The 14,443-nt window shown below is 53.4% G+C and overlaps 2 protein-coding genes across 5 annotated transcripts in view; both read left to right on the top strand.

Moving 5' to 3' along the window:
- Positions 1-3,231: 3,231 nt before the first annotated feature.
- LOC103624326 (putative methyltransferase DDB_G0268948) lies at positions 3,232-11,203 on the top strand. Of its 4 annotated transcripts, none has more exons than XM_017747129.1 (8): positions 3,232-3,769; positions 4,802-4,930; positions 5,199-5,359; positions 6,277-6,490; positions 7,123-7,223; positions 7,349-7,486; positions 8,008-8,144; positions 10,056-11,203. In XM_017747129.1, exons 2-7 carry the CDS (start codon positions 4,820-4,822, stop codon positions 8,096-8,098), a joined length of 816 nt encoding a protein of 271 aa, XP_017602618.1. In that variant the 5' UTR covers positions 3,232-3,769; positions 4,802-4,819; the 3' UTR covers positions 8,099-8,144; positions 10,056-11,203. The 4 variants fall into 4 exon arrangements, with proteins under 4 accessions (XP_017602618.1, XP_017602617.1, XP_008641778.1 ...); XM_017747128.1 differs by lacking the exon at positions 10,056-11,203 and adding an exon at positions 8,263-8,432; XM_008643556.2 differs by lacking the exon at positions 10,056-11,203 and having other exon boundaries at positions 3,234-3,769; positions 8,008-8,432.
- A 2,137-nt stretch (positions 11,204-13,340) lies between these two features.
- The window catches only part of LOC103624338 (interferon lambda-3), a 5,569-nt gene continuing 4,466 nt past the window's right edge, over positions 13,341-14,443 (top strand). The window contains exons 1-3 of the mRNA XM_017747092.1: positions 13,341-13,764; positions 14,032-14,094; positions 14,234-14,437. Of these exons, the coding sequence (XP_017602581.1) occupies positions 13,603-13,764; positions 14,032-14,094; positions 14,234-14,437 (429 nt within the window). The 5' untranslated portion in view covers positions 13,341-13,602. The remainder of the gene's footprint in view (positions 13,765-14,031; positions 14,095-14,233; positions 14,438-14,443) is intronic.

Raw genomic sequence — 14,443 nt, 5'->3', positions numbered from 1 at the left:
CGGCAACTCAGGGACGGGGCTGCTGCATCCTCCCGCATCCTCCTTGAACCGCCCTCCCGCATTTTCCTCCTGCATGTTCCTGCACCCTCCCGTACTGTCCTGCATCAGCCTCCTGCATCCTCCTGCACACCTCTGCAACCTCCTGCGCTCTCCCGCATCCTGAAGCGCCCTTCTGCATCCTTCCAAACCTTCCTGTACCCTTTTGTCTTCTGCAGCATCTTTCCCTGCTCTTTTGCATCCTCACGTGCCCGCCTCCGTCCCACGGCATCCTCCTGCACATCCTGCATCCTTCTGCATCCTCACACATCCTTCCACACCCTGCTGCACCCTCTTGCACCTTCTGCACCTCCTGCACCCTCCTCAATGCCCCATTGCATTTGCGGCCTCCAGCCCTCGTTCCCCCACTGGAACAGACCATCACTGGCTATCACAACATGGCCAGAACCAAAAAATCCCCCTTTTCCAACCCTCTGCACCACTGTGCTTCCAGGCGTGTTCCCACTTGGCTTTTGGGACACAGGGCTGTGATCCTGGGAGCTGCAATGGGAAATGGGCAGGGGGTGATGGACTCGGCTGTCTCCTGGTGCAGAGCCTTTTGAGGAAGACGAGAAGAGCCTAAAATATTACTCCCTTCTCCTTTTTTTCTCCCTGTCTTACATTCCTATCACATGCCTGGCTGGGACCCCAAGAAGGAAAAGCTTAAACGCTGAATTAAAATGGTCCTGGGTGTTGTTTAATCACCACAGCTTTGTTTGCATTTCAGAGCAGCCCATCAGGCATCAGCCAGACCCAGAGCAACTGCTCTGAGTCTGGTTTGGCCACGCACATCCCCAAGAGTTATTTAATTTTAGTACAGCGGCTTCCTGACGCCACCGGACCTTTTGCTTATGCCAGCAGATATAATAATATCAGCTACTACATCCTCGTGCCCAGTGAGTGCGTGCAAGGAGAGGTGAAATAAGATTATTTTGAGCTCACATTTCTCTCCTTCTTTTTATTCCAGAATTGTTAATTCATCAGCAGTGGATCCGGCCCCTGCGTGGGAAATGGGAGATGCCAGGTTGCTCTGCCACAGATTCTCAGGTGACTTCTAAATTTCATTTAATTCGCTGGTCCCACAACCAGATTTCCCATCTTCCTTAATTAAAAGGTGAAACGGTGGGAGAAGGACTTGCTGTTATTGTTTCTGGAAGCCCCCAGTGCTGGGCTTTGCTCTCCGTGTTCCCAGCTCCCGCCCGCGCTATTCATCAATCATTCCATCAGGAAGGATTTATGGCCGGATGAGCCGAGGGGCGAGGCAGGACTGCAAAGCCAAGGGCGCTCTCCTCTGCAGGCTTCCTCCTCTGCCCTTGAGCGTGTCCCTGCCTCCCTTTGTTTCCCCTCCAGCCTTTTGTGTGCTGGAGCACGACAATCACCAGCCACTGCCGGCTGCGATTGCAAGGATCCGCCAATTGCACGGCACGGATGCACTTCCCCAAAATAGTCAGTGCTGCAGGAATTCCCTTCTCCCTCTCCTCTCCGGCTGACCATCTAGGTCTCTTCATCTGGGCTTTCTTTTGACACAAGCAGTGATTGCAAATGCCAGGGATAGCCCGATCCCAGCTGAGATCTTGAGGCACAGCTCTAACACATCGACTGAGACATCCTTGATTTGTGGATAGCTCTCTTCCCTACAAGGAGCTTTATCCATACCCCACTGCTTTTAAGCCAAGAGAATTATGTTCTTCATTAATTTAAAGTCTGAGCCCTCTAGGTTTAAAAAGATCCTTGAAGAAATACCAACTATTTCCCAATCCCTTTATTCTTCGTTGTGATAATAAATCTTGCTCCTTTTCCATCAGAGAACAAATAACCAGAGGAGAGTCTCCCGAGAGCTAAAGCCTTCATGGGATCTTAAAATCAAATCAAGTTTTCCGTAAGGTAAGAGAAATATGACTGGCTTCTCCAGGGGATCCTGGGGATGGGGAGGGGGACCCCAGCCCACCCAGCCTTTTGGGTATCCTCCCTCCCATGTGGTCCAGCAAAGAGATTCTAAGTCTATCAAAGCTGAAATGAAATTTAAAATAATAAAATTTGTAAATTAAATGTAGCTGGGTAATGGTGCTATTTGCCTCCTCTTCCTTTAGTTCCAAGCAATCCATCCACAGGGAAACCCTTTGTTGAAAAATACCAAGTGACACAGGAGGACTGGCAGGCATCTCCTTTGGCTTTTTTCCCCCCTAAAATAGATTATTTTTTTCAGTTTTAGTAAACTTCAGAGTGAGATGCATTCCCAGTGAAGGTCTATTAATCCAGGACCCTGCTATATAATTCAAATCCATGGGGCCTGAAGGTTTGCGGAACAAATCGGGAAGACCTTAGGGCACTTTGGCATTCCTTAAAGCCTTTGGATGTAATAAGTGGGCAGGGAGGGATGATGGACAGTGTTTGGTCCTCTGTGCCTGGTGTTCAAACCCACATCTGGCCTAAGGCTCAGCAACCCGAAGATCAAGGAAACCAATTTACTGCTGCATAGTGCAGGGCCATCAGAGAGCAGCTGTCCCTTGGGGAGGACAATAGACTTGGAGTAGGGAAGTAGGGAGTCAAAGGCAGCTGAATCCAGTGTGCCAAAGGTTGGGAGAGCTTAGGAAAGGCTTGGTGCCATTTGCAGCCCATGCCTGGCTGGTGTTTTGTTTTCCTGCAGGTGTTTGGTGTCAGCTGTAGCCGGAAGATCCCCAGTTAAACATCACCCGTGCATTGCCCATGAGAGCAGCCCAGGGACCACAGAGTTCGGACCAGGGCAGGTGACTGAGGCCTGGGACACCATCCCTTCCTGCCTGCAGTCATGCTCTCAGCAAAATACAGCCAAAATGGGGGTGTCCAAACCCCAAAGAGCTGGGTTATGAAAACACAGGGGCATTTGGTGATTGCACAGTGTTTTCTCTTGGTGCAGGCACACCCCTGCACGGTTAAGCAGCAGGTGGCCCAAATAAAACATTTGGGACACAAGCCCGGGACCTCCAACCCATGCTTTGATTTAGCAAACTGCTTCAAGCTGGCCCCTGTCTTCAGTCCTTGAGTAAGTTCACTGCTTTCTCTTAAAATTAGGAGTGGCTTAAAGTCTGTGCTAATTAGCATGGACCTTTGACTCCTGTGCAAAGTACAAACTGAAGGGACTGTGCTTCCAGCAAACCACGGCTCCGTTGGCCTCAGCTGCATGAATTTAACACTACTCTCCTGAGGGAGGGGTGAAATCCTGCCCCAAATCAGGGCAAACTGCTTAGTTCTGAAATACCACCATTCTGAGCTCTTTAAGTTCTGTTGCTGGGGGCTCCTGCTGCATTTTCTCTTTCTGCTGGATTTCAGCACAGACAGAGCTCTGTAGGCATAGCTTTAGCTGCCTGCAGCATTTGAACTCTGTTCTGCTACCTCGCAGCATCTTCTGGGCTCTGCATCTGCTTCCTGAGATGTGGAGGCTGCCGAGCACTCCCAGGATCCGTAGGCATTTCGAAAGCTGTAATTAGTAACCACAGAGCTGTGTGAAGGCCAAGGCTCGGCTCTGGGGCTCCAGGATGTCGGTGGGATTGAGCCTCCTGAACTTGCCTTCTGGATTTTGCCCCCCGACACCGCCCCGGCTGGGCAGGGGGAGCAGCGGGGCTGCGCTGCCGAGGCGGGCGGTACTGGGGGCGGGGTTGGCCGTTCCTCGCTTTCCCCCGCCTTCCCCTTCGTCCCGGCCCCGCAGCTCTGGACTGGGAGGTGCTGGGAGCCGCTGTTGCGGGTGCTGCCGACGGTAAGGAGCGGGGGTGGCTGCGGGGAGAAGGGTCCTCTGAGCGCACGGAAAGCACTGGGAGGATCCCTCCAGGCAGCGCTTTGGCAGCGCTGCTGTTCCCTGCTGCGAGCTCCAGCCCTGAGCTGGTTGAGCATCTCTTCCTGCATGAAGGCAAAATAATCCTTGATCTCCGATGTATTTGTGCTCGATAAACTCGCTGCCCTTGAGCCCTCTGCCCACCTCGCTCGCTGCCGGCACACGAGCGGGTGTCCTTCCCCGGGAAAGGGGGCACGGAGCCCTCCTAGCAGTGCTCGCGGTGGGCCCCGGGAGCTGCCGCCGCCTCGGCCGGCGCCTGCTCGGGCACCGACACAAACAGGATGCGGCCGGGAGCGTTCCGGCGCGCCGTGATGAGCCCGGGCTCCGCGCCGGGAGCGCCCGGGGCTGACGGGGGAGCGCCGTGCCCGGAGAGCTGCCGTGGCTCCCCGGGGCTGAGCTGTGCGGAGGCCGAAGGGCTCCGCTCGCCTCCACGCGTGGTGATGGGCTCGGTGGGGCGAGAGACTTTGAGTGGCTCCTGGGCGAGAAGGGCCGAAAACCAGCAGATGGTTCAGAAAGCGCAAGGTGGAGTTGGGATTGTGTTGCTAATACTAAAACACGTATTTCCTTAAAACAAAAAAAACCCTGTTTTGCTGGTAGTTTTCAGCTTCGCTGCTCGGTCACCACCAAATTCACAGATATTCCAGCAATGGTGATTTACTTGAGAAAACACCCGGGTGGGTGGGGGAAGCAAAGGAGTTAAACACTCCTTATGGAGTGTGTAAAAAAACCTGGAAAGCTTTTCCTGTCGGACGCCGCTGGTTTGTTCCTGGTATTAGCTCAGGGCTGTGGGAGGGATTCTTGGAGAGCAGGTTAACGCTCCCTTGCTGAAGCCTCACGGGCAAAGTCCTCTCCGGGGCCCTGCGGGGAACTGAAGGCTTCAGTGCCTGCGGTCACGGGCTAAGGAAGCGGCAGGAGTTCTGTGTCGTGTGACATCCCCGGCTTGCTGCCTCCTGCCAGGTGCCAGGTCAGCCAAGCATGGCCACCCAGATGTTCGAGGGCAGACAGCATGCGGTCGTCTACCAGAAATACAGGTTTGCGCCAGGCAAAGAGTTGCAGCAGGCCATCCTCTCCTACATGCAGGAAAAGGTGAGTGTGGTATGGCCAGGCTGTAGGAAAAATCCAAGGAGTATTTAATTGTGGGTGGCAGTGTTTACAAGCTGGGAGTGTCGCCTTGGTTGGTGCCTCAGGGAAAGATAAATCAGCAGGGCTTAAAGGCCACATGGGGGCCAAGAAGAGGCTTTCTGCAGGTTCTGCCATGCCAAGGCTGTTCCTGAGCGGGTGCTGGGGAAGGAATGGGGTAAAAGAACAGGAACTGGGTGGCTGCTCACTGAGACACATCTACTCCTCCCTGCAGAAGGTGATCCCTGCAGAGCTGGCGGTGGATGTTGGCTGTGGGTCTGGACAAGGCACCCACTTCCTTGGGGAGCACTTCAAGAAGGTGGTGGGGACGGACATCAGCGAAGCGCAGATCCAGGAGGCCAAGGACACGCCCTGCATGCCCAACATCTCCTACCTGTGAGTGTCAGGAGGGCACGCTCAGCTGAAGGCAAAATTGGGGTCCTCACATGGAGATGGTGGTTTGTGAGTAGGACTGTTGCAAGAGCCAGTTGGCACCAAAGATTTCATTTGATGGAATTCCTGGTGTGAATAGGCATTATCCTAGACTTCCAGCAGCCATGGTCTTGCATCCCAAACCATCAAAAAAATACTCCCTGACTTCATGTCCTACTCTGTAATTCCCATATTCACCCTGAACCGTGCTGTAAATCAAATCCCTCCTGATGGGAGAGAATATTTTTGAAGTCCTTGCAAGGAGTTCCAAAAGATAAACTGAGACTTTTCCTGGCGTTTCAGAGCTGCCAGATAGTTGTTTATTAAGTCTTATCAGAGAAACAGAGCCACCAGCGTGACCCAGGTTCAACACAGAGCACAGAAAGCAGGAGAGAAGTCCGATTATCAAGATTTACACAGCCTTTTAAAGATAATTTAACCAATGGTTACTAAAAACTTATATTATTTTTACTTTTCTACCAATTATTCAGTAACATGGCCAGGAACTGTGGAATTCTGTGTCCAATCATCCCAGTTTACTTTTACTGCAGAATATGGAGTAGTAAAAGAAGAAGAAGGTTTGGAGAACAACAACAATCCTCCATTTTGATGTTTTTTGCTCTTATCTATTTGCTACAAAGAGAAGCCCAAAACCTCTAAATTTTTCAGCCTGTGACAATCTTACACAGTAGTCTATCACCTAATTCACACCACTGTATTTTCTAGTTCTTGTCTGATTGTAGGCAGTTTTTTCCAAGGTTGGAGGTCAAAACAGTGTTGTTCAGGGGGGTAAGAACCCTTAAAAACAGGCAGAGAAATATTCTTGGCACTCTGGGTTCCTACACCGTATCGCATGTGGCTTTTTCCCTTGCTCCTTGCAGTGTGTGCCCTGCAGAGGAGCTGCCATTCCAGGATGCCTCCGTGGATGTCCTGACTTCATTCACGGCCGCGCACTGGTTTGATATTGCCAAGTTCATGAGGGAGGCCGAGCGGGTGGTGAAGCCGGGCGGCTGCGTGGCCCTCAGCACCTACACCGTGGACATGAGCCTGCGCTATGGAGACTGCTCCGAAAAGCTCACCAAAGTCTTCAGGGAGGTGAGCTGGGAAAACCTCAGGATGGGGGAGATGTGTAGCACTTGGATGCAGAGAGAAAAGCAGTGGGACTGAGGGGGTATGGCAAGACGAATCCTAATGCAGGATGGGGAAGAAGGATGAGTAAATGCAGGGATAAGGCTGAGGCAGGATTTAGAGGTTCCCACACAGGGCTGGCTGGATCATGAGGAGAGACCAATGAGGACTGACAGGGCAGACTCTGGTGGGGGTGAGAAGGGTGCCAGAGCAGATTTGGGGGCTGGTATTGTCCAAGAGACTTTTCCTGTTGCCCTGATCACAGTGAAAAGAATGGGAAGTAGAAACTGTTGGGAAGAGGTCTTTTGTTTAGTAATCTTTTGTGACAAAGGGTGTTTTAACAATTGGATAAAAGGAGACTTTCCACTATGAGTAAGAGCTGTGTAGGGAGGACAGGACCTTTATTTCTATAATAGGATCCTTGAATTCTTGACACTAAGCAAGATGTATTGTAAGATGTTGGTGTATTTTAATGCAACAAGTAGTTTTTAAAAAAAGGACACATATGAATGTATCAGATGTAGGCCCAAACCTGAGTTAAGTGGCAGTTGAGAACTTCACGTGGTTTTGTGTTTGTTTTTAATACACTGTCTTTACAGTGCTGGGACACGATTTTAAAATACGCACATAATAGACTAAAATATGTCTTGGAAGACTACAAAGAGATCTTCGAGGCCCTGCCATTCCCAGACAAGAAGAGGTGAGCAGAACCACCTCTGATGGTGCCAGATACTTTATTCACCACTATGTCAACCTGTTGTCCGTGCTCCCCTGCCTTTGAGATTCAACTTGCAAATGCTCCTTTCTTCCCCGTGTCTCTTGTAGAATCACTGATATCTATGACCAAATTCCCATGACTGTTGAGGGTGTGGTTGGTTACATGGAGTCTGCCTCTCCATATCAAACCTTTATGAAGAATGACCCTAAAGCTGCAACGTCCCTCCTCCAAGAGACTGAAAAGAGGTGAGGAAACCGCTTGGGAAAACAAGCAGGATCTAGAGGACCTGTCCTATACAGTGCATGCAGAGGGAGGTTGTGCAGGCCCCTTCAAAGCTGCAAGTGAGTGTGCAGGGATGTGCTCCCTCCTTTCCCCCAGGGGTGGATACTTGTCAGGGGTTAAACAGCAGATCCTTAAATTTTAAGTCTATGTAGCTGTAGGATGTGCTTGCACTGATGAATCCAGGAAACCTCTGACATGAGACTATCTTGAGTTGCTTTACCTTGCTTCAGCTAGCAAAGGGCATGAAAAATACTGGTGGTTGCATCTTCACCCATCTGTTTCAGCCCCAACAAGGGCCTGCTGGGAAGGGGAGGCATCCAGCTCACTTATTCACTGAGCAGAACAACCCTTGTGCAGCAGTTGGAAACATTTGCCATCCCCACCTCTGTGCTGTGGTTGGAAAAGACCTGTCTGTGGTTGTGGGTGTTGCTCAGGTGGGAGCTGTCTGGGCAGGGTGAGACCCTTCCTCTGCTTCTCCTTTCAGGATGCTGGAGACAATGGGAGTTTCTTCTCGTGAGACCCCAGTGGAGTTCTGGGTGAGGCATGTCTGCGTGCTGGGGTGCAAGGGGTGCTGAGAGAGTAAACTCTTCTCCTGATATGGTGCTACAATGGAGGGAGAAGGTGGGCTATCTCCTAAAACCCTGCTTGTAACCGCTCGTATTCCTTGGGAAGATTGGTGCTGATTTTGGTGATTGAAATTTTGGTCTGTGGAAAGCAGGTGGGATTTTATGCCCCTCAGGTTCCTGTCCACCTTGGTCCTGCAGTCTGCCCAGTGCTGCTCTCTTGGCACTGGAAGGGTCCTGTTTTGGACTGCTGGTCTGATAATATGGGGAAGAGATTCACAGCTGAGAAGCTCACTGCATTTCTTACACCATTAATAACAATTAAAAATCAAGCTGAGAAAATGTTGCCTGTGGCTCCTGTTTTACAAAGAGGCTGTGGAGCACCCACTGGGCTGGAAAGAACTGTGCTACATTGGCTGTCCTGATGCCCTCAGTGCCCTTCTGCTCCATGGGGAAGGTGGGTTCTGGGTAGGAAAGGGCCATTGACCCCTTTCCCTGCCCCTGAGTGAGGACCTGGGCACTGTCTTTGAAGGCTGCCCTGGAAAGGGGCTGTTCTCACCCACAATGTGCCCCCATCCCTGGTGCCTTGCTGGCTGGTGTAGGTGTATCAGCACCTTTCCTGCCCCAGGACTGCCTTGGCCCTAGTGAGGCCCCTCAGCACAGCTCAGGAGCCTTTATGGGATCACTGCTGAAGGAGAGCAGGTTTGTGCCCCTATCACCCACCCATGCTGCAAAGGGAAGATTAGAGGCTGCATTTTGGGGAGGGGCAAGGGGGCTGGGCACACCCTGGCACGGGTCACCTCGTGTTTGCTTTCTGGCTATTTCAGGTCCAGGCCCAGCCATTGCATGGATCTTTCCCTTTCCTGTAATTCCTGTCCTTGGCAAGAAAGCTTCCCTGAAACCATGGGAAGGGCTGTGCCCTCACTCTGTTCTATGTCAGTGCATTCTTAAGAAAGGCAAAGTGCCATCTCTCTTCCCTGCCCAAGAGAGTGCACCTGAAGGGGGCTGGAGGTACTTCTGCTGAGGTCCTGGGCTCTCAGGGTCCTGACTGAGCTCCCCTCAGCTTCCCAGGGTGGGGAGCAAAGGCTTTGCCCCTACTGTGTCCCCCAGGAGGGTGATGGGGTCTCAGGAGGACATCTATGGCGTGGGAAGCCCATCATGGCTGGGAGGCTGATCTCTCTGTCCATGGCCATCTGCTGGAGCAGCAATACTGGATCAAGCCCTGCTGTCACTGGCTGAGGGGCTGCTCCAGGTGCAGATGGGGTATGAGCCAGCAGCAGCCATCAGGCCTTCCTTGGTGGGTGAGAGTGAGGGGTCTCTCCTGCCCGGGACAGCACGGGGTGACACCACTGCTGTGATGCTGAGGGCCTGTCTGGCTGCCTGGGCCGGGGAAGCCCCAGCTCTGCTGGCAGGGCTGGTCCCTGTGAGGTGCATCCCCCACAGGCATTCCAGGGTAAGGAGGGGTCCCCCAAGAGGAGACATCCTGTGTCTCTACAGTGCTGGCAAAAAGGCTCTGGGGAAGAAGTGTTTGTGTTTTTTCCTCACTTTAAGTTTAAAACAAGTTTGAATCTGCTTGCTAATTACGTCTGTAATTTAAATTAAAAGTCTTCCCCTCCCTGCACCGGAATGGTGCAGTGGGTGCCCGGCCATGAGGTAACGCCAGGGATTGCATCACCACCGTGCACGGTGTTGCAGCAGAGCCCTCGAGGTGGCTGCTGCAGCTCACGCATGCTGGGCGGTGCTGAAGGGTTCTGGGGGATGGAGTGGGGCTGGGCGACCTTGGTGGCACTGGCATCCTGGGCTGGCAGGGACAGGTCCAGTGATGACTGATGAGCAGAGCCCACCTGATGTCCCCTGTCCCAGCACCATTGGGCCATGGGCAGGACTCCCACATGTCACCTGGAGGTTTTATTTTTAAAGCTGGCTGTTTTGGGGCACACTTTCTGTTCTTTCTGTCTTCTTTACCCAGAGTAGTCAGTTTAGCAGGAGTCACTTCCTCCCAGACGGGCCCACTGGGGTCAGGAGCCATCTGGGCTCATCCTTACTCACTCCAGTGGCTTGGCTTGTGGCGAACGGCTTTCCCACGCTTGTGACACGAAGGAGCCAATGAGTCACCACAGAGCGATTGCCTCACCCAGTGCTGATGCCAGCCCCATCCACAGTCAGGTTTCACTTTTGTTCTCGCACCTGGAAATCCCACACACCTGGAATTCCCACATACCTGGAATTTCTTGCTCCAAGCAAGCTCGAGTGGCTCCAGCCTTCAGGCTGGGTGAACCTGAGGAAGGTGCTCCATCATCGCCATCTGAGCTGCTCTCGGGGCACAGCACCATTGGCAGCTGGGACTGGAATGACTGTGGGTCCCCAGTGCCCTGCAGACTCTGCTGGGCACAGTGGGATGTCCCCAGCCTGTGCTGGCTTTGGGGAACTCTCCGCTGCCAGGGTGGGAGCTGGCACTGGCACGGTTTGGAGGAGCTGTGGCGAACGCAGCCATGCTTTGCTGGCTGGGCTATGGTGGAGCGTGACATCGCTGTGCAAGGCGTGCGCCAAAGCCCGCGATGGCAGGACCCCATCCCAGGCACCTGGGGGCTCGGCTATGGCTGGGGGTGGCACAAATACCTGAGCAAGGCCCCCAGGAGAGATCCTCATCCCTCCATCCCAGCCGCCATGAGTGCTGGGGGCTGCGCTCACAGCCCGGCTTCGCCCCGCAGCTTTCGCTTTTCTTTGGTGCCTCTGAATTTCCTTTTGCATGTGTGAAGAGATGAGGTTTCGCTTTACTTCTCCAAACAGAAATGACACCTGGGAGACAAAAGCCACAGTGATGGGAAACAGGAGCCAAAGCTGTCCCATGAGGATGTGGTGCTGCTCGGTGACCCGGCGGGTGGCCTGAAAGTGTCTCGGCAGGGATTGGGGGTGTGGGACAGTGGGTGGTGGTGGATCACCCCTCTTTCACTGGGGGCCACGTTTATTTTACATCTGTTGGGATTTTCTGCTAAGGTGCCCTCTATTCCAACTGAGCTGTGCCTGTTGGGATGACAGAAGTGGAGTTATTTATGCTGGTTTGGACTTGTATTTCACAATTAAATTGAACATGAACTTTGTTGTGTTGAATAAAAATTAATCTTCTGTGGGTTTCTTCAGTGGGAGGGAAAGGAAAGACAGATCCCTTGTTCTGTTCACCAAGAGGGCGGACAAGGGACCCCAGCACACGCCAGGCTCAGGCTTTTAATTACTGACCTCACCTAACCTGCTGCTGTGAGGGAGGCTGGCATGAGTGCCTGGGTGGCAGCCTGGTCCAGTGGCCACACCATGACTTGAAAACCTAACGCCCACCACACTCTGGGGCTTTAGCACCACATTTTGCTGTCCTGGCTCTTCTCCAAGCTGTGTCTGTGCTTTGGACAAAGTGGAATGAACCCACTCTCATTTTCATCTCCACCATGGTTTTCCAGGAAAGACCTGAGCCCTCTGGGATGCTGCTGGAGTAGGGGAAGGGCTCAGGAAGGGCTGGATGGACCCTGTGAGTCAACAGCTAGTCCTATTCAACCTCTTCATTAATGATCTGGATGATGAGGCACAGGGGACTCTCTCTGTACCAAGTTCAGTGGTGACACCAAACTGGGAGAAGTGGATGACCCAGCTGTGTCATGGTGCTGCTGTCCACAGGAACCTCAACAAGCTGGAGAAATGGGCTGATGGGAACCTCAGAAGCTCAGCAAGGGGAAGGGCAAAGTCCCGCACCTGAGGAGGAACAGCCCCATGCACCGGGACATGCTGGGGCTGCCCGGATAGAAACAAGCACGGCAGAAAAGGACCTGGGGGTTCTGGTGGGCACCAGGTTAAACATGAGCCAGGAAGGTATCCTGGTGGGAAAGAAGGTGAATAGTATCCAGGGCTGCACTGGGGGGAGTGTTTCTAGAAGGCTGAGGAAGGCGCTTCCTCCCCTCTTCTCAGCATTGGTGAGGCCACCCCTGAAGTGCTAGGTCCAATTTTGGCCTCCTCAGTGGGAAAGAGATGTGGCAGGGACTGGAAGGAGTCCAGTCAAGTTCATGAAGATGAGGGACAGGAACATCTCTGGTATGAGGAAAGGCTGAGAGAGGAGCCTTGGGGGCTCTTGGTGGTGCTTAATGACAGCACAGCACAAGCTGAACCAGGGGAAGTCCATCTGAACACAAGAAAAACAGAGAGGTCATGAAGTGTCCACTCCATCCTTGGAGGTACTCAGAATTGGTCACCGTCCTGGGCAACCTGTGCCAGCTGATCCTGCCAGAGCAAGGGTTGGATTGGATGATGTCAAGAGGTCCCAGCCCACCTCCATGACCACATCCATGCCACTCTGCTCACCCGCAGGTGTACCTTTACACATGCTTACACAAGAACTTTTCTGCTTTTCTTGGACTCTTTCAAATCCGCCCCTTAGTTCCAAATATGAATATTAAAAATTGGTTCCTCCTGGAGTGTTCTGTGGCCACTGTGCAAGGCCCTGCAAAGTGCACTTATGCCTGTTACTTCTTACTGTCTTTGCTTCTTAGATCCAGGTATTGCCCTAATCTTTTATATTTAATGCTTGATGAATGTGTGAGACTAAAAGCACAGCAGCCACCACAGGAGGTTCCTTTGAGGGAAGGACAGTGTGCCGAACCATTCTGTCAGCAGAGGGATGTCAATACACCCTGTCTGTGTCTCCAGGCTAAACAGGGAGGAAACCCCAGCCAGCTCCAGTGGCTTGTAGGGTGGCAGCCTTGCTCATCCACATCTCCCTCCACAACTGTGTGTCCCACCAGGAAAACTTAAGGTGGAAGTGCTTCTGCTTTCACCTTTTTCCCTGCTTTGGTGGTGAGCCTAGTTCCTCAGGATAACACAGACATAAAGCTCATGCCTGCAGCCTGGACTGTGCAGTGCCCCCTCCCCAACATGGCCTTTCCCACGGGGAAACTGAGGCATGAACTCCTGCTGCCACTCAGGAGGCACCAAAGCCCTCCTGTTCCCCCGGAACCTGCTGTCCTCAGGTGTCTCCTGCAGCTTTCAGCGTGGGGTGGGGCTGGGTCATGCTGGTGTCCCCCCCATTTGTCAGCCACTCAGCCTGACAGCAGCGTCCCCCCCAGCCCCCTCGCAGGGTGTGTGTGCTGGAAGCAGCCCGAGCATCCTCCAGCATCCCAGGTGGAGGCAGAGCAGGCAGCAGGGCTGGAGGCAGCAGTGCAGGTAACAGAGCGGAGATTCCCTCCACCACTTTCATTTTCTTGTTTCCAGCTCTACCAGCGCTGGGTTTTCCTATGAATATGAAAGCACCACGCAGGAATAAAAAGCTGGAGATGGAGCAGCAAGGCAGCCACAGTGAGCAAGGTGAAGCAGCTCCACGTCTGAACAAGCCACCCGTGGCACCTGTCAGGCACCTCTGCATCAGAAATTTAGCGAATCCTGCCTGGAGTCCTCCGGTTCATCCTCTCTGGCATCTGGCACCGCAGCCTCCTCACCCATCGTAATCCATCGCTGACTGTCAAGCTCTCCTCGACAAAATGTTGTGCCTCAGCCTCACCCCACTGCTCGTGCTGGTGCTGGGGGTCAGCCTGGGGGCTGCCTTTCCCCATGACACCCTGAGGAAGGGCTGCAGGCTGTCCAAGTACCAGAACATTGCACCCGAGGAACAGAAGGCTGTGGACAAGATGAGAAAAGAGTTTGTGAGTACTGCTGGCAACAGGGGACAGTGGGGTGGCGGGGGGCAAGGGAGAGGGGATGCTGAATTCAAGACCTGAGTGACAAGGTGCATGTTTTCTGCAGCAGTTTGGGGATGAGTAAGATGTTTTCCAAGGGTGTCTGGGGACATGAAGGATGCTGGGCCAAATTTTGTCCTGGTTTCAAACTCGTCAAAGCTGGCCAGGGTTGTACAACATTGCCAGAAGTCACGATGCGCGTTTTTCAGTCTCTTTCTTGGTTTATGCCTGCAGGTGAACAACCACAAATGCAACACCAGGCTCTTCCACCGGAAATGGAATGCAGTAGACTTGCCGGTACGTGTGAAGTGATGCTGTAAGAAGGGGGCACACCTCTCCTGTCGGCCGGTCCCCTGAACCCCCGGGCAGGTCCTCGAGACCCCCATCTGCCAGCCCTGGTGCTTCGGGTCCCTAACCAGGACACTCCCGCCCACAGATGTCCGACCGAGTGGTGCTGGTGACGGCCGAGCTGAACCTCACCACCGCCATGCTGGAGCTCCCCGCTGTGCCCAGCTTCGCCGAGGTGCGCCGGCGGCCCCTGGACTTCTTCACCCAGGCGCGGGAGGATGTGCGGGGCTGTGTGAGTGCCTCCCCCAAAGCCCTGCCCCGGGCCAGCTCAGCGGCCCCGCTGCTGGCGGCCGCGCCG

Source organism: Corvus brachyrhynchos, unplaced genomic scaffold (assembly GCF_000691975.1).
Source record: "Corvus brachyrhynchos isolate BGI_N302 unplaced genomic scaffold, ASM69197v1 scaffold671, whole genome shotgun sequence".
NCBI classification, from domain to species: Eukaryota; Metazoa; Chordata; class Aves; order Passeriformes; family Corvidae; genus Corvus; species Corvus brachyrhynchos.
The sequence above is the reverse complement of the archived record's forward strand: the minus strand, read 5'-3'. Positions and strand labels throughout refer to the sequence as shown.

Coding starts and splice junctions, on each gene's coding strand:
- LOC103624326 (XM_017747129.1), top strand. CDS start 4,820: ATGGCCACCCAGATGTTCGAGGGCAGACAGCATGCGGTCGTCTACCAG. Junction 5,360..6,276: donor ATGCCCAACATCTCCTACCT/GTGAGTGTCAGG, acceptor TGCTCCTTGCAG/TGTGTGCCCTGCAGAGGAGC. Junction 7,487..8,007: donor CTCCAAGAGACTGAAAAGAG/GTGAGGAAACCG, acceptor TTCTCCTTTCAG/GATGCTGGAGACAATGGGAG.